This window comes from Thunnus albacares, chromosome 15, assembly GCF_914725855.1.
Source record: "Thunnus albacares chromosome 15, fThuAlb1.1, whole genome shotgun sequence".
Classification (NCBI taxonomy): Eukaryota; Metazoa; Chordata; class Actinopteri; order Scombriformes; family Scombridae; genus Thunnus; species Thunnus albacares.
This window is the reverse complement of record NC_058120.1, coordinates 21,793,556-21,819,925: the sequence shown is the minus strand read 5'-3', so window position 1 is coordinate 21,819,925 and position 26,370 is coordinate 21,793,556. Positions and strand designations below refer to the sequence as shown.

Genomic DNA, 26,370 nt, shown 5'->3' with positions numbered 1-26,370 from the left:
GCAATATGATTGGCTATCCTTTGTTAAAATTGATGACGTTGAAATCGAATGCGTCCATATGATACGTCATAATTAAGTGGACGCCTTTTGCAGCTGGTCTGACAAACGAGCCTAATCCCCTCCTGGAAACTGCTACAAAGTGATAGTGTCAACTCAGGTAAAGCCAACTATATGACAACATAATATTAATAATTAATAATGATTAATAACAGGAGGTAAAACTAGTATGATTGGTTCACAGTTAACTTTTGGCATGTTTACCAGAACTAGAGCCACGCTAGTTTAAAAAGTATAAAACAGCAGAGAAATGTTTATTTAGCTTTTACCGGCATCCGTTTGCTGTTGCCACGGCTACAGTCCAGCTGGCGGTTTGATCGGCGAAACTGGACGTCAGTTAAGGTGGGCCTGTACACGTAAATCTTTGATTACATATAAATACCAGCTTTATTCAAGCACTAAAGGAATAGTTGGAGGATGCGGGCATCGATCCCGCTACCTCTCGCATGCTAAGCGAGCGCTCTACCATTTGAGCTAATCCCCCTCTGAAGAAGCCTCAGGGTATGTAGTCGATCCATGATAAATGATCAATGAACTCTGAATGGTTGTATAAACCTCCTTAGAGGCTTTATTTATGGGCTATTTTACATGTAAACCGTTCATTTTATAGTCAGTGAAACGTCTTTTCACAAGCTGCTCCCTGCACACTTATAATGCTTTGTTGCCATCTGCTGGTCTTCAACGGAACATAATACTGCTGTTTTTTTTTTTTTTTATCTAATCCACATATTCATTCAGCTCTTCTGAATTAACACCGCCTTCATACACGCTTTGCATGCAATTTGATCGGAATAGTGGATTTTCAAGGACATTAAAACTAATATTCAAAAACAGCTGAGTTCAGACACAATTAGAGCAGTGAAATCTATGCGGACGAGGAGACGTTTGAATACAGTTTGTATAACGGTAACGCGCCCTAGAAATACTATTTTGGTCGAAGTCTTTATAATTTTCTTGTAAGTTTAACAAATACATTTTGAGCAGCTGCCCGACTAACGGTTGTATTTGGTGAATCTGTCTGGTGAAGATTTGGAAGGAAAGATATGATTGGTAAGAAATGGACGGTGAAGGTATGTTCCTGTTGGCAAAAAGTGGAAGAGCTTGTTGTTTTATCGGTAAGGGGTTGGAAGTAGAAATAACTTTTAAAAATGTGTATTGGAGGATGCGGGCATCGATCCCGCTACCTCTCGCATGCTAAGCGAGCGCTCTACCATTTGAGCTAATCCCCCGATGTCCTTTAAGGAAGTAGAGTACCTAGATATCTTCTCTATGCTCTATTTTTGTGTTTATTACGCTTTGAATGACATAATTTAAGTTAAAATTTTGGCTAACGTACCATTTTCAGATGGATTTTTTTATAACGTTACGTAGGTCTGCTATCTGCACAGCGCTCTGCTGCTGGTTATTGTACGTTATGGTTACGGTTATACAAACAATTTTGTTATATTGCTTGGAAAAACAAGGTTGTTCTAGTTTCAGTATTTAAAAGTATTGTAATTGGATGAAGTGGGAAACGGACAGGACGCCCTCAGAGATGTCAAGCTCATAATCATCCCCATTTTTTGCACCTCCAACCAAAGAAACCAAATTATCATAGTGATGGATTTATATAGGCTTTAATTTGGACCACATATAATCTCAAATAAAGTAAAGTAACCCTATATTTTAGAGCTTTTTAGTTTTAAGATTAATTTGGTGACATAGATAGCACTGACAGCAATGTATCTACACATACACACTTTTACTTACTGCAATAAACCACCACAAAACAATTTATTTCACAACTGTTTGTTTATTTAAAACTCAAAAGATGTGTGTTCTGTAGATGCTTACATGGTCGATGAATGTAAGTTCCAGAGCAGACGACAGCCAGTTTGCAAAGTAAAAAAGGCTGGGGAAGGTTTAACTGGATGCTAATGATGACCAGCAACTGGTCACAGATCTCTTAAAACTTTCATTTTTTTCCCAAACTACAACTCATACACCCTGGGTAATCCTCAACAGCAAATTTAAAGTATAAACACAGTATGATTAGCTGTAAAACCATGTCAAAAGCTGTCATTTGAAAATGTGTCTGTGTTAATTCAGTGGTAGGCTCCCTTTTGTTTTAGGATAAAACATTAGAACTGCTACAATCTAAACCTTGTTGTCAGTCTGCAGGTGGCTTTCCACCTCTAAATTTTAAACTCACTGCATGTCGGCCTAAAAGATACAATGGCGATTAACCAGGATCGTGCGACATCAGACAAAATCTCCACACAAAACACATTTACAAAATATCACTCATTCACAGTCAATGTGTAACATTCTCATGCTCAGATATGTTGCTGATCAATAATGAATAATCGCAGAGCACTGATTATATTGCCTTGAGTCATTGCACCAAAGTATTTCCTTCAGCGTTTCTACATGCCATGAACCCATCATCAGCAGAAAACCAAAACCTCAATGCTGACTCAAGCACAAACCATAACTGAAATAACACACAGTGCCTCAGCTTTCGCTTAATGTACAGTAGGTTTTGCACCAATTTTTTGCTACAGAAAGTTAATCTGAATCAAATATAAGTTAAATAAATAAGAAACTGTCATTTAAAAAGTCACTTTTGTTACAGTTTTAGTAGCTCTGGGAGTGTCCTGATGGCACATTGGAGTAGCGTTGGCCTGTGCTCTAATAGTAGTATCAGTAACAGCGCATCAAAGGCAAATAAATAACTCCATAATGAGCAAAGACATTGTTCTCTCAAGAATCAAAATGTCGGTAATATTTACAGACTTAAATTCACTGTTTGCCATAATAACCTCCATGCCAGGCTCGGCTCGATTTTCTGCTTTACTCATGCTAAAATAACTGGGATATGTCATACATACATTACTGTTATTGTTATTGTGTCAGTGGAGGCAGGGAGGAGCAGCAGACGATGATGAGAAAGAGTAGTTGTGTATAGTATGTCGACGGCCAGAGGGTGGTTTGGGGGGGGAGGGAGGGGGGGTTACAAAGAGACATGAGAAAGAAAGGAAAAGACCTACTGAGAGCAGGGATAATGGTGAGTATTTATAGAGAGCGTGCAGAGAGAGTAGAAAACAAATGAGGACAAAAAGTAAAGGAAAGGGAAGATGGAGATGTTAGGGGGGAGGGGGATGAAGGGTTCAGTATTCATCCTGGTCCAGGTGAGCTTGTTCATCAAGGTCGTCATCTTCTGGAGGCGCAAAGCCTTCCTGAGACACAGAAGACAAATAGATGTTAAATGACGGACTCGCAGTTTTTCAAGTGTGTCATAAAACAACAATCAGATGTCCATATGAACAGTGAAAGAGGTTTTTCTCGCTGTAATCATTCATTCATAAGTGATGAGGCCCAATATGCACAGCGTGTCTACACAGTTATTTTATGTGAAAATTAATTTAAAAGTTTATTGGGAGCTTTTATGAGGCTTCAGCAGTCTGAGTTAGTCATATAAAAGGGATATCTGCCACATTTACTGTCTTTTTAGCTAAAATTCCCCCTTTGTGTGTCAGATACATTCAGGTTTCCTACTTGGTCTTCTTTCTGTTAACTGTTCTTCTTCACAGGTGACATCCAAACAGATAAAAACTGTCCTCCTCATAGTAATTCACTCAAGAATAAATTATGCATATTTAAAAATGGTGCAGTGCAGCCTGTATTTGTTGTCAGTAAGGGATAGATACCTCTGTTGCGTAGAGAATGTCGATTATCCTGCTGAGGATTGGGTTGTTTTCACTCTCGTGTTCTTGGCAGATGAGCTCAATGTCCCTTAGTTTGCTGAAATAGAAGTCTCTCTCCTTCTCTAGTCCGTCTACGGTCAACTTCAACTCCATCAACTAACAAAAAAAAGACAAGAAAATGGTTACACTTCTGTTCTGAACCATGTAGTCAGAAAAAAAATGAACCCCAGGTGTTTTTTGGTAGTGACAGTGTACTCAACCCAAAAAAATATACAGTATGATCAAGAATCTTTTATTAACACTGATAAGAGCAATGCGTTTTCTCAGCAGTTCATCAGGCTAATTCTTATTTTTTACTTTCTCACTATTGTGAAACAGTTAAAGAGGTCACTGAACTGCCTTTGCTTTTGCCTCATAAAATATAATAATATATTAATCTAGCACAGATTATTGTAGACAGGAAGACAATAAAACAATGATAGGGGTAAAATAGGGGTGTTAAAACAGCACTATCCTAAAAAACCTTTTAAACCATTTATTGTAAACTTTGCTAGCATTAAAAGCTAGACCCGTTTTCACAGCAGACCTTTTAACTTGTCATAGTAGGAAAAGCATGGGCGTTACTAATAACATAAATGATTGCTCCCACACAGGAGCAAAATTTTTGCAGCAAATTCAATTAGGTCCATCAGAATCGCTCTCAGGGTGTCTCAGCTGTCTCGACAGTACTGACCTTTAAAGGATAGGTTCACAATTTTTCAAATCTGTCTTAAAACAACAGTCAGGTACCCATATGAACATTGATTCTTGCTGTAATCATCCCTCCTGTTCATACTGACTATTATACAACGCCTTCCAAATGCACTTACAAGTGATGGTGGACAAAATCCACAGTCCTCGTTTTGTACAAAGATGCATTTAAAAGTTTATCTAAAGACAATATGAAGCCTCACTACTCTGAGTTAGTCCAAACAGTTGGATATCTTCCAATGTAGCAGCCTTTTTAGTACAAAATTCCCTCTTTGTGTCTTGACGGACAGTGTTTTTCTTGTTGAGCTGCGGTGGGAGGACAGTCACAAAAAGAGGGAATTTGGCACTAAATAGACAGTAACTTTGAAAAATATTGACTTGATTTGACTAATTTGGATGTCTGAAGCTTTATATTAGCTTCAGATAAACTTTTAAATCCATTTTTGCACAGAAGGCCTACGGATTTTGGCCCCCATCACTTACATTGTAAGTGCATTATGAGGCATCTCTTAACGACCAGTCTAAACAGTAGGAATGATTACAGCAAGAAAAACCTGTTTCAATATTCATTTGGGCACCTGACCTGAGCTCTCTGTTGAGTGGACAGAGACCCAGAGCCCAGCCAGGCCAGCTAGCATATTTTTGCCAGCTACATACAGCAGTTCACCAACTACCCCTGTGAATAGTCAATACATCACCAAACTTCCAGACCCACCTATTTCACATGGACAAGCAAATCACTTTGTGGTGTGACCAGCCACTACTTTTATCAATGACAGTGAGCCAGCATGCACAATACCAGGAACCTGCAAACAAAGCAGCTAAATGGAATTGAGCCATCATTCATTTTATTATTTACCCCTGTGCTTTTCCTAATGTGACCTATCAAAATGTCACTGGTGTGAATTAACAGAGAATTCATAGACATGAGACAGAAAAGTGGCAACAGAAAGATAATACAGTTTCAGAGTATGTCTCTGCTTCCTCTCCAAGCAACTCTACCTGTTGATTTAGCTCCATGATCTCAGCGTCACTGCCCCCGTTTCTAGACAAAGATGGATTCTTCCTCATGGCTGGAGTGTTGTGTTGGACCCGTTGTGGTGTTGGCATGTTTTTGGGAACTGTTGGAGATGTCCTCTGTGGTCCTGGAGTGGTCAGAGATGTTTAGCATTTTAATCTCAAGGGAATTACTGCATTTCTACTGGCTTTGTGACAGTTATTGCGATGGATATAGCACATTATAGAGAGCTGATGTCATCAGAATACATGTTAGCCTAATGTAAGTTTTATATGCCACTTTGGTGAATGGATTATGATAGTTTTACAACAAAAATGATATAAAAGAGACACATTTGGATTACCAGATTGTAAAAACCAATAAATACTTTAAAATAGCTGAATCTTACACTTATATGAGTAAACATCTTTTAAAAAAAACCTGTCCTGCCATACCTCTATAAGTGCTTAAGCAGAGGTGTTTCAAATAAACTCAAAACAAAACATGCCAACACGCATCATTACTGTTTTGAAAAAAAAAGTGCAAGTCATTCTGCCCATTTACAGCCACACTGCTTACAGTGACAAAGTCACAAAGCAGGCTTATTCACACGCTCCAAGTCAGATTAGATTGTTCGCCATGATTTTCAAGCAAGAAAGCTTTCACAGAGACAGAGCAAGGCTGGTCAGGCTGACGTTACTGTTGTTAGTAGAATGAGATTTCTTGTTTATCAGTCCAGCTGTCTAAGAGATGAAGCTGCAACAGTGTTGCATCACCTGCTTGATGCAGTGCACTGGGAAAACAGTTGCATTTAATAGTATGGTGGGTCTAATTAGAATTGTAAAAACAATTGGAGTTGCATGATGTTAATTCTCAATATTCATCAACCCCACTGAGGTGATTACTCCAATCCCACCAGTGACTCAATCATACCTACACGGGGTCATGTTGCTCATGAATGCTGGGCAATGAGATGGATCTAAGAAGACAGCAGTCATTCTGTGAACCGTGCTGCTCACACCACTTGCTTGCAGGGAGCGCTTTTGAGCCAATCCAAAGCTCAGCAAGACCGTGCAGCAAAGGCAAAACTGTTTTGTTACCTGGAGTTCTCTTTGGTTTGTGGATAAAGTGATCACCTGGGTTGGGGGCAGGGGCCACGTCCTGCCCCTGTCTGGCTAGTAAAGGGTCATACTCCTTCCCGTCATAGTTGGCGTCGAAGAACTTCTTGAACCACTGCACGAATTCAAAGTTGTCCTGGAACTTCCCTTTTACAAGCTTCTCTACAGGAATTATCTGAAGAGTGGAAACAGGAAATGCTTGCATGTGATACAACATGCATGTTATGCTGATGTTGAATGATGAAGTACAAAAGTAGGAAAACGATACAATAAGTCCCTATCAAAAACACGGCGTGGAATGTGTGATAATATGATAAAAGACTTCTGACCTTGTCAACACTCATCCTTTTGAAAGCTGCTTGAAGAACTTTGAAGTTATGTATAAATTCATGCTCCAGCTTGGCTTGAAATTTGACCTTCTTCAGAAGGATGCAACCTGGAAACAACATGTCCATGAACTGGCAATATGCCGCTCCTGTAAAACACAAAGACACAACTACTTGTTTTTGTTGTTGCGGTCACAGTTGTCTTGCTCTGAACAGCCAGGAATGATCCCGGAAACCTTGTTTGGAAACTCACCTGGGGACAACACACACTCTCTCTCTCTCTCTCTCAGCCTTACCTGAACATAGCTGTTCAATCTTCGTGTAGGTGAGATGCAAAGAATCGTTGACCCATGCCAGCATGTCATGTCGGCTGAGGTTGTCAATAGACACGGATGTGGCGTACACATTCACTGCCATCCCCTACCTGAAACACATCAGAAACACGGGTTTGATTTTGGCAAAAAAAAAACCTGTTAACAGATTCTAGTGAAATTTAGAGGAAAGTTAGGCAATGAACTAAGGACCCAGTCTATGATTGGCTATTGTACGTAAATGCAATGATTGCTGTTGTCCTATAATCAAGTTGACTAGTTGATATCTTGGCCTCCGACATCTTTCAAGCTACCTTTCCATTTACTCCACCAAACTTCCCACCCTGACTCACCTGTAACTCACATACACAACCCTTCCTACCTCTCCTACCTCACACATTTGACTTGGACCATTATTAGGATAATTTCTTCATCCTATTTAACTGGACTACAAATATTGGATTAACTACATTACATAACACATTTTTATTAGAAGGATAAACCCCTTGAGATCTCATTTTGAAGGAGGTCCTTCACACAAATATACAGAAAATACAGTAAATAAAGCAAAACAACACAAGACAGACAAAAGCTCAACAAAATGCCGAAATACATATAGTAAATGTACACATACCTATACAAAACTAAACATATTACAGATAAATTGTGGTAATTATAATTAGTAGTATTATAGTAAATAATTAACCACTGGTATGCTTTGTACTTCTAACTGTTACACCTTTCCTTTCATTTTGGGTTATTGCGGTAATCCCACCACCCCCAGCCATCCGAGAAGGGAGGATCTCTCTTTGAATTTCCTTTTTGAAGGTTTCTGCCAGCTTTTCCTTAGATTACAGATCTTGGGCTGGGTCAGAAATCTTTTGCTGTTGTGCTGTTTTTAAAGCCCATGGAGGCCTGTGATATTGGCCCATGTAAAACCCACGTTTTGTTTTGTTTTGTTTTTGACTGTAAACACAGCGCCTGAGAAGCATCTTTAGTTTCAGTTTTAATCTACAGACGTGTGGTGAGGGTTGTGAGCTATAATCCTCTCGTAGATTAAACAGAAATATCCTGATGTTTGTGAGCAGCTTTACACATCTGGCAGCTCCAGCCTCCTCTGTGCTCACTTTGCCTTGCCTGCTAATACCTTCTGGCGGTGTCATCATGTCATAAAAAATGGGCCTGTATAACACCTTTGACATCCTCTGCAATAAAAAAAAATGCACATTAACGCAGATTAAAGCTGTGAGGTGATGATTTTTAAGGTCACGCGCCGCTCTGGTGACAGCCAGAGAGAAATTACAGTATGCCACTCAACGGGATCACGCCTCCCTGCAATTTGCACAACACTGGTTTCTGATGATGACACTGTATTGTGAATGCACCTTCAGCAGCGCGCACTAGACCAGTTTTCTCCCATGGGGGCTTGGCTACAGCCTACAATTACATGATTGTAACCTATAACCAACAATAAACCCGTTTATGAGGCGATAAACCACACATATTCACCCGTATTAACAAGCGTAGACCTTGCAGTGGGTGCAATTTCTGATAAATTATTGTATCGAGAGCGGCGCAAGAATAAGAAGTCAAATCTATTCTCCTAAAAATCTGCGGGGCCTTTGAGAAGCTCCGGTAATGACTGCAGCAGAAAAAAAGAAAAAATTCTAGGTGCAAAAACGCTCAAGTCCACCAAGAACAAATGGGCGGGGGTCTAACATTTGTAGCCCGAGCTGAGAACAATAAATGTGCCCGTTTTGCTGGGTGCCGTTTGCTTAGAAAAGCCGCAACGCTGGGTGCTGCTCTCCAAGCGGCCCCCTCTACAGGCCTCCCCGAATACCTCAGGACTGACAGTGCACGGGAAAATATTCTCACTGCATGGAAATAAAGCACAGCCACCCCCCCCTCCTCTCCTCCCCACCACCCAAGCCCCCCAACCCCCCCGCAAACACGCTTACACACACACACAAAAAAAGGTGAAATACACAGGACAGGCTGGGGCACTGGGAGACTCATGCGTTCATACTCACTGTATTCAGGAGAGTCTGTGTTGTTATCACGCTGGCTGTATTCCTTATGTCAATGCCCGTTGCTGTCGTCGTTGTCAGACCCTGCGCGGTGCAGTGCTTGCTTGGTAACGGGCCGCCCTGTCTGGGGCTGCAACAATCCAGCTCTGACTGCGCATGCGCCCGACTCCATGCTGTTAAAGGTTCATTATAAATAGGACTTTGGCCTGTACCAGCTAAGAGACACATGATGTGTGCGGTTGGATTTTAGGCCTGCTAGTGACTAAGGTTTTAGAGAGTTCAGGCTACACAAAATTACTTTATGTTAATGTTTCATCTGCTGCTGGATGTCAGCAACAGTAGTGGAAGAAGTATTCAGAACCTTTATTAAAGTGGCAGTGCTACTAAAACAATGTAAAAATACTCCAGTAAAAGTGCATTTAAAAATCCTGCTTAAGTGCAAGTACAGAATATTCTCAAAGCATCAAAAGTAAAATGACCCATTCTGCAGGAAAATGTCCCTTTTTGAGTTATGAATCGTTGTTTATTACATTATTTGATTGTAATGCTGATGCATCAATGCATAAGTTTTACTTTTGTTTGAACTACATGACATACAGTTTGGCAGGGATCCCCTCCAACTGGTCACAAGATAAATCTGAGTGGTTGGAGTGTGTTGGAACGAAGAAAAAAGAAGGTTCAGCTTCTCTCATTTGTATTTGTTCACTTGCTTTTTTAGTGAAATATTGGAGAGTTTTACCTCTTCAGCCCTAAAAAGTAACTAGTAACTATAGCTGTCAAATAAATGTAATGAAGTAAAAAGTATAAAATCTGCCTCTGAAATGTAGTGAAGTAGCAGTCAGACACAGGATTCAGGTGGCGATTTCCTTGTGGTTTATTTGTACTCAAATCATGTGATAAAGAGCCGCAAGAAGAAGAAAAAAAAAACAGATAAAGGAACCCAATGTGACGACACATTGTTCAGCATCAGTGCACATTTGGGAAGGGGAAGACACAACAAGATTCACTGGAGCTCAGGATCAAAAATGAAATCTGTTCCCAAAAAAGCCATAATGAAGGACTTTTACTGTAGCATGATGATCTTCTGGACATAACTTAGTCTAAACATAATCAAAATCTCTCGTGTGTATCCCTGCTTACTCTGCAGTTTTGACAGAAATACAGCAAAAGCAATTACTAAGACAATTATTCACAAGTCAAATCCAGTAACTAAAACACAAACCCTCCAGTTATGATGCTGCTAAACTTCAACGTGAATACTAAAGAGGATCACCTCAGCTGCTATATGCTTTACAGCGGTATGTTACATCGTAAGTGTCAGTCAGAGTGACATTTTATACCCCACCATTATAGACTGGAATGAATCAAAGTTGTTAGAAAGTGCCCACTCCAAAAGAAATGACGGTGACCAACATGTCAGAGTTAACGATCTGTGTAGCGGCGGTATGGGACAATGTGTTTGTGGGTGTCAGTGTTCTCAGGTGAGAAAAAGGTATTTTGGGTGAAACTTTTTGCTCTCTGTGGATACTCTTCATTACAGTTGCACACACATGGGCAATATGACCTGAACTGACTCTGTAGGGAATAATAGGTCATCAGAAATGGACATTAGAAAACAGAGAAGGGGTTACTTGAAAGGACACGGGAAATTAACAATTCGCTAGCAACATGCTATCAGCACTGTGATGCTGTACTTAGGCGGTGCCTCGCCTGCATCAGCATGCTAACAGGTATGATATTTACTATGTTCACCATCATATTTTAGCTAATGCTAATTGCTAATTACCACTAAACACTAAGTCCAATTGAGGCTGATGGGAACGCCATTCGTTTTGCAGGTATTTGTTCATAAACCAAAGTAATGCACAAATGAAAGTTTTTACTTGATGACAGTGCTAGATAAAAAGTCAGAGGATCACCAAAGTTATTATAATTCATCCTTAGGGGGACATGAAAATCTGAATCCATTTTCATGGCAATCCATCCAATACTTGTTAAGATATATATTTCAGTTTGGACCAAAATGGTGGACCGACTGACCGACCAGTATTGCCATCCATAAAGCAACAACATTCACTTGGCTAAAAAGCAAGAAAATGTTGACAGAATGATGTATAACGCCATTACCCATCTTTTAGATAGTCAGTAGGCTATGAAAACAAACTTGAATCTTGTTGAGTATGTGTTTTTGTGCTCACATGCCTCTGCATACTGTAGCTGTGTGTGCAGATATCCAGTGATGAAAGCGAACAGAAAATGTGGAATTAGATTGAATGCCTTTGCAGAAGAAGCTGGTGTGTTGAAGCATTTTTCCTTGATGTGTGTGTGTGTGTGTGTGTGTGTGTGTGTGCGTGTGTGTGTGTGTATTCATGGCCTCCTCTTGGCTGGGTCCATCCTTGCGTCAGAGGCCCTAATCTGGTCTTCTCCTCACAAAGCCTCTCTTTGATGTGATTCTGCTGCTTCCTGCTATGTTCAAATAAAGCTTCACAATCAAACTGAGTCTGCCTCCACTGAAGGCATTAGTATTCAATAGCGTTATTGATTAGGCTAGAATAATTCTACAAGTCCCTCTCTCAATTATTCCCCGCCTCGAGGCTAAACCCCCCGCCTCGGCCTTGACAGTGCTGCTTCAGAAGTGAAGCAGGGAGTTGAGGAGTCCTGGAAGGAACAAATACCTTAGATGACTTTCCCTCTCAATGGGTGATATGAGTCTCTTTTAAGAAAAGGTGGGATTGCATTTGTGATTTCCTGCTTGATCCTTTAATCCTTTAGTCCCTTTTCTTAGACAACAAAACAGTATTTAATTCTGCAAATCCTTATTTTACCCAGCCAGGGTTGTCAAGTCACTTGTTGATTTGCAGAAAGCATCCTGAACTAGGTGGTTAAAGGAAAAGTTCAATATTTTGGGAAATACGCTTATTTGCTTTCTTGCCATGAGTTTGCTGAGAAGATCGATACTGCTGCGGTAAAAATGTAGCTGGAGACAACAGCCAGTTAGCTTAGCTTAGCATTAAGACTGGAGACAGGGGGAAACAGCTAGCCTTTGTCTGTCCAAAGGTAACAAAATCCACCTACCAGCACCTCTTAAGCTCACTAATTAACACATATGTCTTTTTTGTTTAATCTGTGCAAAGGAGTCTCTGCTTGTCTCGTGGCAACTGGTCCCGGACAAGAAATAGACTGACACATAAACCCTGTAAAAAGAAAGCAAAAAATCATTTTTACACTTCTGTTTTTACACAGATTAAACAAACAAGATATAACATGTTAGTTAATGAGCTTTAGAGGTGTTGTTAGGTGGATTAGCTGTTTCCCCCTCTTTCCAGTCTTTATGCTAAACTAAGCTAATTGGCTGCCGGCTGTAGTGTCATATTAAATGAACAAATATGAGAGTGGTGTTGAGCTTCTTATCTAACTCTGTGCAGTAAAGGGAATAAACGTATTTCCCAAAATGTTGAATATTGCAGGGCTGCAATAAACGATTGCTTTCATTATCGATTAATCTGCTGAATATTTTCTCAATGGATTGATTCATCATTTTGTATATAAAATTTCAGAAAATAGAAAAAAAATACCTGTTATAATTTCTCTCCTGTGTATAAGATCAGTTATCCAAAAAGTTTACTATCAGTTTACTATCATGACAGAAAAGCTTCAAATTCTCGCATTTGAGAAACGACAACGACAGAATATTTGGTATTTTTGCTTAGAGTTGCTGTCCCTGTTCTTCATCAGCGGACTCTTGAAAGACATGCTCTCTTTTTTTTCTTATAATTCATGAAAACAACACCACTTTGTAAAAGCAATTTTACTATTTTACACAATGCTGAAACAAAGTTCTTTTTACAACTAAAACCTCAACTGGTGTATTTAAGGATGTAAGTATTTTGTGTAAACCCAAAAAGAAAACAAGACATCATCAAAACGGGTAAATCAGCAGACAAACACCACACTGGTGGTTTCATTATCCCTATCCCACTGCCATGCTATAAATAACTGTGTAACAATCTCATGCAATCAGCTAATCCTCACAGATAAAGAGCAGCATTTGTCACTGTAAGCGCTGGTTTTGGACGCAGGGGTGTGCTTCTCAATCTGGCACAATATCAAAACAACAAAGCTGTGGGCTCTGTTTGAAAGTGATCTGTTTTAATAAGATAGACTTTAATGAACAAACTTACAATAAAAAAAACAGTAAAAACACATATAATCTGACTAACTTTATTTCAGTCTCACATTTAATTCAGCCATGCAAGTGTAATACCAATAGTAGCCCAGCAGATGTCGCCATTTTGACTATCAAATGCTTCGAAACAGTGAACCATTTTCAATGCAATTGCTTGATTCAGTGGTTCAGAAAGCTTTGTTTCCCCCATCACCAGCTGCAACAATCCAGCTTTGACTGCGCATGCGCCCGACTCCATGCTGTTAAAGGTTCATTATAAATAGGACTTTGGCCTGTACCAGCTAAGAGACACATGATGTGTGTGGTTGGATTTTAGGCCTGCTAGTGACTAAGGTTTTAGAGAGTTCAGGCTACACAAAAATACTTAATGTTAATGTTTCATCTGCTGCTGGATGTCAGCAACAGTAGTGGAAGAATTATTCAGAACCTTTACTAAAGTAAAAGTGCTACTAAAACAATGTAAAAATACTCCAGTACAAGTGCATTTAAAAATCCTGCTTAAGTGCAAGTACAGAATATTCTCAAAGCATCAAAAGTAAAATGACCCATTCTGCAGGAAAATGTCCCTTTTGAGATATGAATTGTTGTTTATTACATTATTTGATTGTAATGCTGATGCATCAATGCATAAGTTTTACTTTTGTTTGAACTACATGACATACAGTTTGGCAGGGATCCCCTCCAACTGGTCACAAGATAAATCTGAGTGGTTGTGAGATGATTAATAGTGTTGGAACAAAGAAAAAAGAAGGTTCAGTTTCTCTCATTTGTATTTGTTTACTTGCTTTTTTAGTGAAATATTGGAGTTTTCTCTTCAGCCCTGAAAAGTAACTAGTAACTATAGCTGTCAAATAAATGTAATGAAGTAAAAAGTACAAAATCTGCCTCTGAAATGTAGTGAAGTAGCAGTTAGACACAGGATTCAGGTGGCGATTTCATTGTGGTTTATTTGCACTCAAATCATGTGATAAAGAGCTGCAAGAAGAAAAAGAAAAAAAAACAGATAAAGGAACCCAATGTGACGACACATTGTTCAGCACCAGTGTACGTTTGGGAAGGGGAAGACACAACATGATTCACTGGAGCTCAGGATCAAAAGTGAAATCTGTTCCCAAAAAAAAAAAAAAAAAAAAATGAAGGACATAATGGACTTTTACTGTAGCATGATGATCTTCTGGACATAACTTCGTCTAAACATGATCAAAATCTTGTGTGCATCCCTGCTTACTCTGCAGTTTAAACAAAAAAAAAAAAACAAAAACAAAATCTAGGACAATTATTCACAAGAAAAATCCAGTAACTAAAACACAAACAATAAATATACAGTAGTAGAAAGTATCAGTGCTTTTTTGTAGTTGCTAAACACGCATGCCTTCCAGTTATGATGCTGAGCTTTCAGTGGCAGATGAAGGCATTTGATCCCCTGAAGAAGTGGCATTAATTGACTTACAGTACATCTCTGCTGCTAAACTTCAACGTGAACGCTAAAGAGGATCACCTCAGCTGCTATATGCTTCACAGTGGTATGTTACATCAGAAGTGTCAGTCAGAGGAACATTATATACCCCACCGTTTCAGACCGGAACGAATCAAAGTTGTTAAAAAGTGCCCACTCTAAAAGAAATAACAGCGATCAACATGTCAGAGTTCACGGTCTGTGTAGCGGCGGTATGGGACAATGTGTTTGTGGGTGTCAGTGTTCTCAGGTGAGAAAAAGGCAGTTTGGGTGAGACTTTTTGCTCTCTGTGGAAAACGGATACGATCACAAAGAATGCTGCGTTACATGAGCAATATTAGTGCTTATTACAGTAGTTCTAACTATGCTACCATGCACAATACACACAGCATAGGTTCATTCACATTTGGTGGGGGTGGAACAGAAGTCTATTCTGCTATAAGGCTGTAAACATGATATAAAATACTAATCTGACTATGATGAACTACTGAGCAAAGAACTCAGTCGTATGCAGGAATTAATTCTAACAGTAGTGTCAAAGGAAAAAAGCACAAACAATGCAATATAAAAAATAAATAAACAAACATTTAAAAGGTTAACTTGCATTATGATATTTTTCATCGATCGGTCAATTGCAACAATTTTTTCATAACTGACATATTAATGTCATGCCGACACCCTTGTAATAATTTATTACATTTCATTCACCGTGGCTCGCAGTAAAAAGACATTTGTGTGACGTTAAATGATGTAAAAAGGCATCTAAATAGTACATGATACAAGTGCAAAATCGTATTTTACAGTGAGGTAACACAATCGCATCATCAAAACCATGACTCACCTTCATATTCCTAAAACTATGAGTAAGATACAACATATTTCCCCTAACACAATCCAATAGCCAGAATACTTCATTGGCAACTCATTTAAATCTGCTGCTTATATTTGGTTAACATTGTGACTGAAATTTGGAAGGTATAACCACTTAACAAAAAATTTTCCTTGACCCACATTCAAATTTTATTATTTCAATGTCATACACTTACAGTCCTAAATAACTGTGCTGAGTTCAAAATGAAAACATGACTCCTTTACCCCACACATATTCTAAGCTTCCAGAACGAAAAAAACAAGTGCTTGGCTATATGTTTCTCTTCAGGTGTCATTCTTCCGCTTCATGTAACAGCCGTCTCACTGGTTACCAGATCCCGCTGGATCTTCCTCCGGGTGGAGCGAGGATCCTGGCCGAGGATCTCTTTGGAATGTTGTCATCAATCTGGGCACCTGGAGCGGCGGGGAAAACATGATCATGAGGGTTTAGTGGGAAAACAAAATGAACTAATACTTCTTAGCAGCTCATTCATATTTTCTCATGTTATTGTAAACGGTTCTCTAAATAAGCTTATGTTAAGTCCCAAATATTTCCAGATGGATTTACGCATTGGAGCAATTCTTCTCATTCCATTAAAAATACTTTTCAACCCATCTAGGGTTACTGCCAAATAATTGGGAGTAAAATATACAAGAATGGTTTAATTTGGCGTAAAATTTGTTGACACTCGATCCGAGAAAATCATGTTATGTTCCAATTTCCCTCGGTAGATTTGATGTCCAAAAACTCTGCTGCTCATTGGCTTAAAGGTGTAATGTGTAACTCCCAGGTCTGAATATATGTAATTGTAAAGAATATAGTTAAAAAGATGATGGTGTAAGCCTCCTTTACTTTGGTTGCAAAGCAGTTTGAAAAGTTCGATATAAATTAAATGTTACTAATCTGTCATAAGAAAAGATTAAAATGCTGTGTCACCAAGTGAAACCTTTCATCCCTCACAGCTGGTGCAGGCATATTCTGAGCCAACCATAGACTGTACGGAGCCAACAAGACACACTGTAACTCAAAATAATTTTAACTGCAGCGCCCTCATCAGGCCAATGAGTGTATGTTTTAAATGCAGCATCCCAACAAGTCTCACCAGGCTGACACTGGTTACTATCATCATGTATCAAGGGATATTGAAATAGTTTTCAGTTTTTATAAATGGACGCAGCCTGGGATAAAATGTAGTATCATTTCTAGATCTATTGATACTCACCAGACAGGCTGAAGCTGGATTCCTGCAGGTCTCTCATACCTCCGTGTCGGGTGCAGGGGCGTGTCGGAGTGTCCACATCTTGAACCCCAAAGTCCCTCTTTCCTGAGTTGGGCACTGCGACAACATCACCTGTGTAGGGTTCTCGCTCCACAGCTTTCACTGCCTGGCACTGGTAGGTCACCATGACAACACAAGTACACACACACACACACACATACAATTAGGTTAATGAACATGTTAAAGCAAAATACAACTTTCACTGGAAAATGTTACAAGACGACTAACTTTCATGGTGAGAATGTGTCGGCTAAGTGTAAAGAACCAGTAAACCAGCTGTAGTAATATTATTAGTAACAGCAGGGGTGAACCATAAACTGCATACATATCAATAGAGTCCATTTCTACTCAACTTACTTAACTTAAATACTAGTCAAACAGAATTAAGATTACTTGTGTTGATAACTACTTAGTAAGATCAGGAAGTAGCTCTTTTGAGGACTACTGCTCGTAACAGCAGCTTAGTTGCATACACTGAAAGGGCATATGTCACACCCAGACTGTAAAAGTTTCGGTGTAATACACATTTTATGTCCAATCATCATTATCAGCCAATTCCTGTCCAATCCGACTATGGTGTTTCTTTTCACGGTAAGCAATTGTATCACCATTCAAATGCGCTTAAGTACATACATCAGTAACTGAATAATAGTCCATTATGGCATGATGTTCGGTGCTGATGCTGACTCTTCAGTTCAGTAGTATATTCAGTTAGTTTCTGGTTCAAGCCATTACATTCAGTTCAGTACGAAACTAGGCCTGTTTAAGCTCTGTTTATAAGATTAATACTGTAGCTCCACAGCTGCCTGCTGTACTTGCAACAGAGTTATCACATCGTGATTATCTGTTTCTTCGATATACATTTGAGGAATGAGGAAGTAACACACTGTGTGTCACGGCTGAGCTGACAACGACTGCTAAAAGCTGACTCATCCAGTGACAATGGTAATTTGTAATTTCAGTTTGAAGATTTGGTCTTAGAGATTTGTTTGTACATGTACTGAATATGTCTCCAAAAGAGATTCAAAACCAGTTTAAATTTTGCCATAACAATGTAACTGCAGTAGTACTTGTGTTAAAGTGTAGAGTTTCTCGTATATACATATTAGAGACTTAAAAATTCAACACGAACAGCTGTCTCAAATTCAGTGTATCATTTTTACAGTATTGTACAGATGCCAGCTGTTATCACATCATCCATGGTTGTGTCACTGCAACTGATCTATGTGGTTTTCAGATTGTGGTTTTCATTCATACATTTCTGTCTGATACCTTTTCTCTCTGAACCATCTTCTTGTAAAGGTAGTCTGGGAAGGTTCTCAGTGGGCAAAACTTTCCAGAGCCCTCAGCACATGTAAACATGCCGTTTTCATAGACCAGACGCCCACGGCTGATGGTGACCAGGGGCACACCGTGACAACGAAGACCCTCATACAGGTTCATATCTCCTCCCTGGAACTGGTTATCCACAGAAATGGTCCTGCAGACAGAGATGGAAAGAAAAGACATGACCCAGTTTTAGTCAGACAAAAACCTGATCAGCCTCAGAGATTCGGGATAAAAGCTGCAGCGAGACAAGATGGTCGATTAAGGGATGGATCGAGTTTCATACTTGGATCCCTCGGGGTCCCAGACCACTACATCAGCATCTGCTCCCGGGATGATCCTGCCTTTCCTGGGGTAGAGGTTGTAAATCTTGGCTGCATTCGAGCTTGTGACTGCTACAAAGCGATTCTCATCCATTTTACCTCCAATCTGTGAATGACGACACAAATTATAATATATTTTGTAATACTATGTTTATAATAATCTCATATACAACGTCTGCTTAAATCATTTGTTGCACCAAAAGCAATATGTTTTTTTTTTATGCCTCTACTGTCTGTGTTTATTTTTTAATAACCACTAAACCACAACAGGTGTCCTATTTCTGGACGTTCTCTGGCAGCCAGACAGGAACAAAAGAGCTACACATACCACTCCTTTCTCCCAGATGACGCTCATGCGGTCCTGAATGCCAGGAACCCCATGGGGGATCTTTGTGAAGTCATCCTTGCCCATTGCTTTCTGTTTAATGGTGAAAGGACGGTGGTCGGACCCCACAACATTCAGAGTGTCACTGTGGCCGGGACACAGTGAGAGAGAAAAGGTCACATTTATCTTTTGCAGCAGTTTTAGAAACCAGAAACACAATCATTATATTGAATTTAATACAAGATTTAATAGTTTTCTTTACTTTCCCAGCAAGCTCATCAGGAAATTAGGTGTACTGGGGTCCAGGCGGAGAGGAGGCACGACAACATGGGCGGCAGCATGGGACCAGTCCTGATGATAGTACTGCATACCGTTCAACACAGAGTGGGCTGTGGTGGTTTCCCCGTGAACCACCTTACCTATGGTCAGACAGCATGGTAAGAAAAGGGACAAAGATTAAACAAGCAAGAGATTAAAAGATTAAGAAAGCAAACCCTCACTCATCCAAAAATGAGGAGTTTCACCCTGAGAAAACACACCAGTAACATTTTAAAAAAACTACAATTTCATTCATAAAACCAGAAATATTTTACAAGCCTTATAAGTTCATGGAAGCATCAGTTTCTCGATACTATCAGCAGTCCAATGTTTTTGAAAAGATGGCAATAGCAAATATGACAGAAAATCTGCCTCACCCTGCATCTTGGCTGTAGCTACTACATCTCCTGCAGACATACTGGACACGCTGACAAGATAGATCGGGCAATGGGCCTAAAAGAAAACACACAGAAGAATATGAAAATTTTAAAATTGTTGTCTTTTGATCATTATAAAAGCCTTTATTTGTGCCAGAGAGCTCTCACTCACCCTGTTGGCGATGGTAATTGCCCTGTGAGTCGCCTCTGCTTCCAACTGTAAAGAAACAAAACATTGTGAGGAATAATTATGACACTGAGCTAGAGATCAAATTTATTTCATTAGAGAAATAATATTATTACTGTTGACGAGAGTCTAGATGTAATGAAAAGTCATTTTACTGACTGACAGTGCTTAGAGGGGAAACCTGACTATCATACCTCCTCAGGCCTGCTGATTTCAATCCCCTCTGGGCCACTGATGCCCAGGTCCAACGCTTCCTTTGCACCCTGTGAGGAGGCAGGAAAATGCCATGACTTTAAATTATGTATATAACAAATAAGAACAAAATGCAATGAATTAATTAGAACAATGCAATTAAAAGGGATAGTGCATTTACACTATCATTTATGATCATTTAATTCTTCCTTACCTCTGCTACCAGTTCTCCATTCTCAGCATGGACCCTTGCTATGGCGCCGATGTCCTTACAGTGCTGCAGGGCCTGGAAGAGCTCACCGTCTCTCAGCATGTACATGTCCTTATAGGCCATGAACATCTGAAAGGAATTCACTCCTTTCTCCCTCACCAGCTTCTCCATCTCAGCCCGCACCTGCAGGGGAAGGGTAAGTGTAAATGAGCTGAAACACTGCTCAGCCTGACAGGTGTCCCTGTACACAGCAGAATCCTGGTCTGAATGAACACAGCAACTGGTGCGCTTTAATGTTTGTGCTGATGTTGTTTTGTGATGTATTATTACTTTTATTCTCATGGACAATTAGAATTTGATAGAATTTGAATAATATTTTAGCTAAAATTATAGTCACTTCAAAAACAGATTTTATGTGTAACCTATCAGAACCAAACAGCAAGAGCTTCCTTCTTATGTCACAATATTTACATCAGTTAAGCAATTAAACAGTCAAAGATCCATCATAGAAAAAGAGTAATTTCTCTAACAAGAGTAGCTTCAATTAACCATAATTCAAAACAGCGACATGACATTTAAATATGATAGAACTCTTGCTTCGTCCTTGCGTAAAAAACCCTCTCATTTAGGTATTGATCTATCTCCATGTCCATCTACTTATATAAAAAACCATGTAAACGTCTAGTCTCTGGAGGGTGTCAAAAGGCATTCAGGGAATGGATAACCTCATTTAAAGAAAAACATTTTGAAACAAAATTAGACATGTAAAACCGTTGTAGTACCTTGGGACCCCACCAAGTAACCCCCACGTGCAGAGCGTAGTCACAGCAGCTTTTGGAGTCCGCTGAGCTGCGGCACTTCTCGTAAGCTTCCAGCATAGACTCATTCTTCTCTGGCAGAACGTGTCCAATCACCATTGTTGTACCGCCAGCTAAAGCAGCCTGGAAGAAAACGCACACAGAAGCGCTCAATCAGTCAGACAATTTAATTAAGGATGTAATTCTTTTATTCAATATGCAAAACCTATTGTGTTGCATTGTTTTCTGTGTCATTTGTGGTCCCCTTGCATTGGGACCTGAGTTTTACTGTGTTTCTTTTTATCAATTGCAGTTAATGAACTGAGGTGAACAGAAATTAGCAGACCTTAAATCAACTGAAATGACCATTAAATGCAGGTTTTTAGTGACGCTGAGGCAAAAGCTTAATATATTGATTGATTCATCACATAAATAATGAAGAGACTGTAATCTACAAATCACAGCTCCTACTGCGCACAAAAGTAAAAGCATCAGTTGCCATCAATCCTTATCTGTCCTGTTATGGGGAATATAAATCCTTCAGTAGTTAAAACACAGGGATGACTGCCCCTCACAGTATAATCAAGAGAGATTTAAAGCTGTAATTATCAGTGAGATACTCCAGATTATTATGTTTGCGGCATCAGCAACTCTTACTTTTCACCCGTAAAAGAACGTAGATGTTTTAAACACAAACTACAGTAAATCTCTATAATCCCAACAAATGAAGACAGAGTGTGTTTTGTGTATGAGTGCGTGCTTCAGCGAGCATCTGTCAGCTGACCCTAGAGAGTCGAGTAGTGTGTAGTGAGAGGGAAGACGAGGTGGGAGAGGGGGGGGGGACGTGGGTCTGAGAACCATTGTCTCTAAGCACAATGGCGTGAGTGAAAAGGCTTTGCGGCAGTCTTTACAGCAGCCCCCTGGTATCCATGGAAACAGATACTGATCTGCATTTGTCTCTGGACTTATTCCGGAGCACACGGCAGCAGCAGCAGTGGAGCGGGTGGGGAGGGGTGCGGGGGAAGACGGAGAGAGGAATGAGGGGCGAGGAAAGAGAGAACAGTGGAGAATAGTGTCTGTCACCAGCGTCTACCAGCCACGGTTTGTCCAGTCACTAAAACTACCAAAACCAAGGGTCTGTCATCTCTAAGCTCACCGTCATCTCTAAGTGCTACAGAGCAATGAGTCATCATGGTGCCCAGAAGCAGACTGGGGTATCCCAGTCTTATCAGCATCCATGATGACTCCACTCCAGTCTTTCTGGCAGTCGTCTGCTGAGCTACAGCAGCAGCAGCAAAGTGCTAAATCATCTTTGTGGTCGAGCTGGTGAAACACAGACTGCAACCTTCTGACACATCCAGAAAAAAAAACATAAAACCGCAACTAATGATTATTTTCATTACTGATAAATGTACAGATTATTTTCTTGATTCATTTATTAATTATTTTGTCTGTAAAATATAAGAAAAGTGTGAAAGATGCCCATCAAAAGTGGTGACGTCTTCAAACGTCTTGTTTTGTTGCGTCTATTGTAAGAACATCCAAAGGTATGTAGCTGCTAAATAACCGACTATACCTTCAAACACACACACATATATATATGTATATATGTATTTATATATATATATACTTAAAGCATTCAAATGGTCACCATCATCTGCTTGGTTTAAATAACTTTTTACATGTTGTTTTCACTACATTGCTTTATTCTTCATATCAGTTTTACTGTCAAAGTTTTATTGTTTATATTATTTTCTAACTTCTTATTTCTGCATCTTTCTTTGACAGCAAGAATAGATCTTGGTCTGAAATAACCAACACATTTGATGCCAAATATAAACATAACAGTCTCTTCTAATCAAAATCCAACAAAAAGAAGCATCACTGACATCTTTGCTAAAATTAGCATCAATGGAAAAGCTCAAGTTGATCTTTACCTGATGGACAAAATAACAAATTTGTGATCATGTGAAAAATCCAAAATTGGGGTATATTCAAGTAAATCAAATGAAATTATAAGTTAGTATTTGACAGTTTTTTAATCTTTATCTCATGCTTTGACCCTACTTCCAATCTAAACCCCCTCTTTCTTCCTCTTTTCCTTTTCCGGCAGGATGTTACCTTGGTGCCGCTGTAGAAGTCATCTGCCGTGGTGGCGTTCATGAAGCTCTCCTCCAGGTGGACGCTGGTGTCGATGCCCCCGGGGAGGACCAGTTTACCCGAGGCATCGATCACTTTGGCTCCACCTGGGATCATCAGCTCCTTCCCCACCTGCTGAATGATGCCGTTCTCAATGTAGACATCGGCCTCCTGGGTACAGTCGTCGTTCACCACCTTGCCACCCTTGATCAGGATCCGCACCATCGCTGAGCTGGAAGACATGGCTATAGCTCTGTAAAGAGGAGAGAAAAGTTTTTATCAGTTGGTTGTTAGCCTTTGCTTTTGTCAGGTATCGTGAGCAGCTGCAAAAACAGTGGTGATCTGACTATAAATGTAAATCCTATTAAAAACTAGAGAAGACTATTTTTACACTACCTCATTCTGAGACCGTGTAGTAAGACTAGCAGAGAGATTAATCAGTGATGCTGCTCCGTGACCAGTCTGTCAGGCTGTGACTGACATCAGCTACAAGACTGAGTAGTCTGTGTCAGTCACCGCCTGTGACCTGACGTCCCAGTGGACAGTGACGTGGTGGTAAACAGAAAGAAGCTGAAATCAGTCGTGGATCACAATGAAGCAAACAACCATGAACAGAAAGTGTATTTTATGAAGGCCATTATTTGAAAAGAAAGAACTAAAGCAGCATAAAGCTACTTACAATGAGGCTGGCTCAATGTAAAGTTATATAAAGAGATTTAAAATGGCTGTCTGATTAAATATGTTAAAGGTGGATTCCCTTTCAAGATACTCCAATGCTTCAAACCCTTAGGGTCGGTACCTCCAGGAGCGGTAACAAGATCAATCTAATTTGTCATCACCTAGTCAGGTAGAAAATAATATATTATATATAATAACATGGTGGACAAGTGGTTGAGACACATATTATGTAATCACAACTGATGTGAGTCTGGCCAGAGATCTTTGTTGCATGTTATCCTCCTCTCTACCTTAGTTTCCTGTCTGTTTCTTTAGAGCCTGCCTGAAATATCAGTCAGCTGTTATTATTGGCCAATATTGGCCAATCACAGATATATCGGTATCAGCGTATATTTTGTCTAATTTGCGCTAATATTTTTTTTTAAAGTTAGTTTTTTGGTTCTATGTGTTTGTTTGTTTTTTAATTTATAGTTATTTACAGTTATTCAATTCCCAGTCCCTCAGTGCACTGATGTCATTTTATACAATAAATTTTATTGTTAAACTGTAAAATATCATGCCTCCATTACATATCTTTGTCACAAGGATTTGACAACCACATTTGAGGGATAACTGCAAAAAAATGTGTGCTTATGTATATATTCTGTATATATAAGATTATCAGCTGATATATTGATATCAGAATTTTTTTACTCCCTAATATTGGTATCTGCATCAAAACCCCCAAAATCCAGTATCGGTCAGGCCCTGGTCTCTATACTATCAGCAGTCCAGTGAAAATAAAAAGTCATCTTTTTAAGATAATAATAATCTTAAGATATTAGTTTTAATCTTTTCTGTAATCTTTGCTTTTTTCTCACAAAATATTTGATAGTTTTACCTCTTTAGGCATCTAAAAACTATTCAACTGAAGCAATCTGAGCAGGGAAACATCACTGTTGGTGTTGGTGTGACTGCCCACAACTCACTGACCAGTGATGAGGGGATCACAGGCAGGCAGATGAGACTTTGTTTTAAGGGGTCACAACCACAAAAGATACTCTACTCCTCTATCCCACACAATGCAAACTCTGTGAATATCATGTATACAATTATGCAAAAAATAATTTGATTACTGGCACTCTTCATCAGTAACAAAGAAATAATCTCCAAGATCTTCCCCTCCCTTCTCTCTACACCCCAGAATTAATGATGTGATGTATTGTGTGTGTGTGTGTATGTGTGTGTGTGTGTGTGTGTGTGTATGTGTATGTGTATGTGTATGTGTATGTGTGTGTGTGTGTGTGTGTGTGTGTGTGTGTGTGTGTGTGTGTGTGTGTCTCCATCCTGCGTGCTTGCGTGCGTGTGTGCGTGCAGGATGCGTACGTATGAGGGTGCGGCAACTTTACTGCATGGCATGGACTCCTTCACACATCCAGATCTGATGGTTTGATAATGTGGAGGAGGGTTGATCCACCACTACTAACAGATTACATATTGAAGGCCGTTATTATTATATTAAAGAGCCTATAGCTCAGCGACCAGTACGGAAGTTGACGCCTGTTAGCCATTAATAAACAGGTAAGCTTATGTTTCATGCAAAAAAAATCTATGTAAACAAATAGTCCCAGTCGTGCATATGTGAAATAAAACATCACAAAAACCATAAAAACGACCACAGATTCAACACAGGCAGCTCCAGAATCAACTATAATTGAATCACGTGTTTTTATATCACTTTGGAGCACAGTTATTACACCACAGGCCCTTTAGTCTTTTGGTTAAATTTCTAATATTTCTATATTTAAATTGTCCATTAAAATCATAGCATCTCCAGCAGTAAATCACAAGGAATTTTAGGTAAATTGGTATCCAGAAGAGAGGTTATTCTGTCCACTGTGGTCGTTTTGCTGGTCAAGTGTGAGCGCAGTGAAATGATGACACTTCTACTTGACACAAAGAAACCGGTCTCCATCCGGCATGATCGGCTGCACGGCGTTCATTACCGATTCCCAGTCCCTGCTCTCCCTCCTCCACAGTAAAGAGCAGCTGTCTATCTGTCTGCCCTCATGTTATAATCATGCATCCCTGCTGCCAGGTGAGGTGGAGTACTTCAGGGTGTGTAGAGACCCTGAGAGGATGGCAAAGGACCAGCAGGCAGGGCAGCCACCCAGACGTGTAGCCAGAGGGGGGGCATGGAAACAAAGTCTCCAGGCTCCAGGAGAGGATTTTCTCCCCCCTCCCACCACCACCACCTCGACACAGCTTGAATGCAACTAGTAAGAATAATGTTGCTGATGTGCAACCACATACCTCCTCTGCAGGCCTGCTGCTCCACTCGGCTCTCTGGTTACTTTCTGACAGGAACAGAATGCAACACAATCCGCAGACGGCACTTCCAAGGAGATACACGCACCAGATGGATGCCTTCCTGGCCGGTCCGGGACCAGCAGA

At 39.9% G+C, this 26,370-nt stretch overlaps 2 protein-coding genes, 1 long non-coding RNA gene and 2 other non-coding genes across 7 annotated transcripts; 1 reads left to right on the top strand and 4 right to left on the bottom strand.

Annotated features, from left to right (window-relative positions):
- The first annotated feature begins 66 nt into the window (after positions 1-66).
- On the top strand, positions 67-18,453 carry LOC122997961. The gene is made up of 3 exons (XR_006407285.1): positions 67-157; positions 17,015-17,179; positions 18,367-18,453. It is a non-coding gene; the product is annotated as an uncharacterized LOC122997961 (long non-coding RNA).
- On the bottom strand, positions 469-541 carry trnaa-agc. Its single transcript has one exon. It is a non-coding gene; the product is annotated as a tRNA-Ala (tRNA).
- Positions 1,214-1,286, bottom strand: trnaa-agc. The gene has a single exon. It is a non-coding gene; the product is annotated as a tRNA-Ala (tRNA).
- Positions 1,830-9,420, bottom strand: mapre3a (microtubule-associated protein, RP/EB family, member 3a). Of its 2 annotated transcripts, none has more exons than XM_044374361.1 (7): positions 9,276-9,420; positions 7,231-7,358; positions 6,938-7,083; positions 6,591-6,783; positions 5,496-5,638; positions 3,747-3,899; positions 1,830-3,275 (listed from the first exon to the last, which is right to left on the bottom strand). In XM_044374361.1, exons 2-7 carry the CDS (start codon positions 7,349-7,351, stop codon positions 3,207-3,209), a joined length of 825 nt encoding a protein of 274 aa, XP_044230296.1. In that variant the 5' UTR covers positions 7,352-7,358; positions 9,276-9,420; the 3' UTR covers positions 1,830-3,206. The 2 variants fall into 2 exon arrangements, with proteins under 2 accessions (XP_044230296.1, XP_044230297.1); XM_044374362.1 differs by having other exon boundaries at positions 6,627-6,783.
- dpysl5a (dihydropyrimidinase like 5a) lies at positions 14,388-26,370 on the bottom strand. 2 transcript variants are annotated; one of them, XM_044374324.1, is made up of 13 exons: positions 26,230-26,370; positions 23,242-23,512; positions 21,106-21,264; positions 20,327-20,506; positions 20,115-20,183; positions 19,906-19,950; positions 19,734-19,809; positions 19,301-19,457; positions 19,042-19,183; positions 18,677-18,819; positions 18,337-18,544; positions 17,008-17,176; positions 14,388-16,198 (listed from the first exon to the last, which is right to left on the bottom strand). In XM_044374324.1, exons 2-13 carry the CDS (start codon positions 23,500-23,502, stop codon positions 16,113-16,115), a joined length of 1,695 nt encoding a protein of 564 aa, XP_044230259.1. In that variant the 5' UTR covers positions 23,503-23,512; positions 26,230-26,370; the 3' UTR covers positions 14,388-16,112. The 2 variants fall into 2 exon arrangements, with proteins under 2 accessions (XP_044230259.1, XP_044230258.1); XM_044374323.1 differs by lacking the exon at positions 26,230-26,370 and adding an exon at positions 23,656-24,434.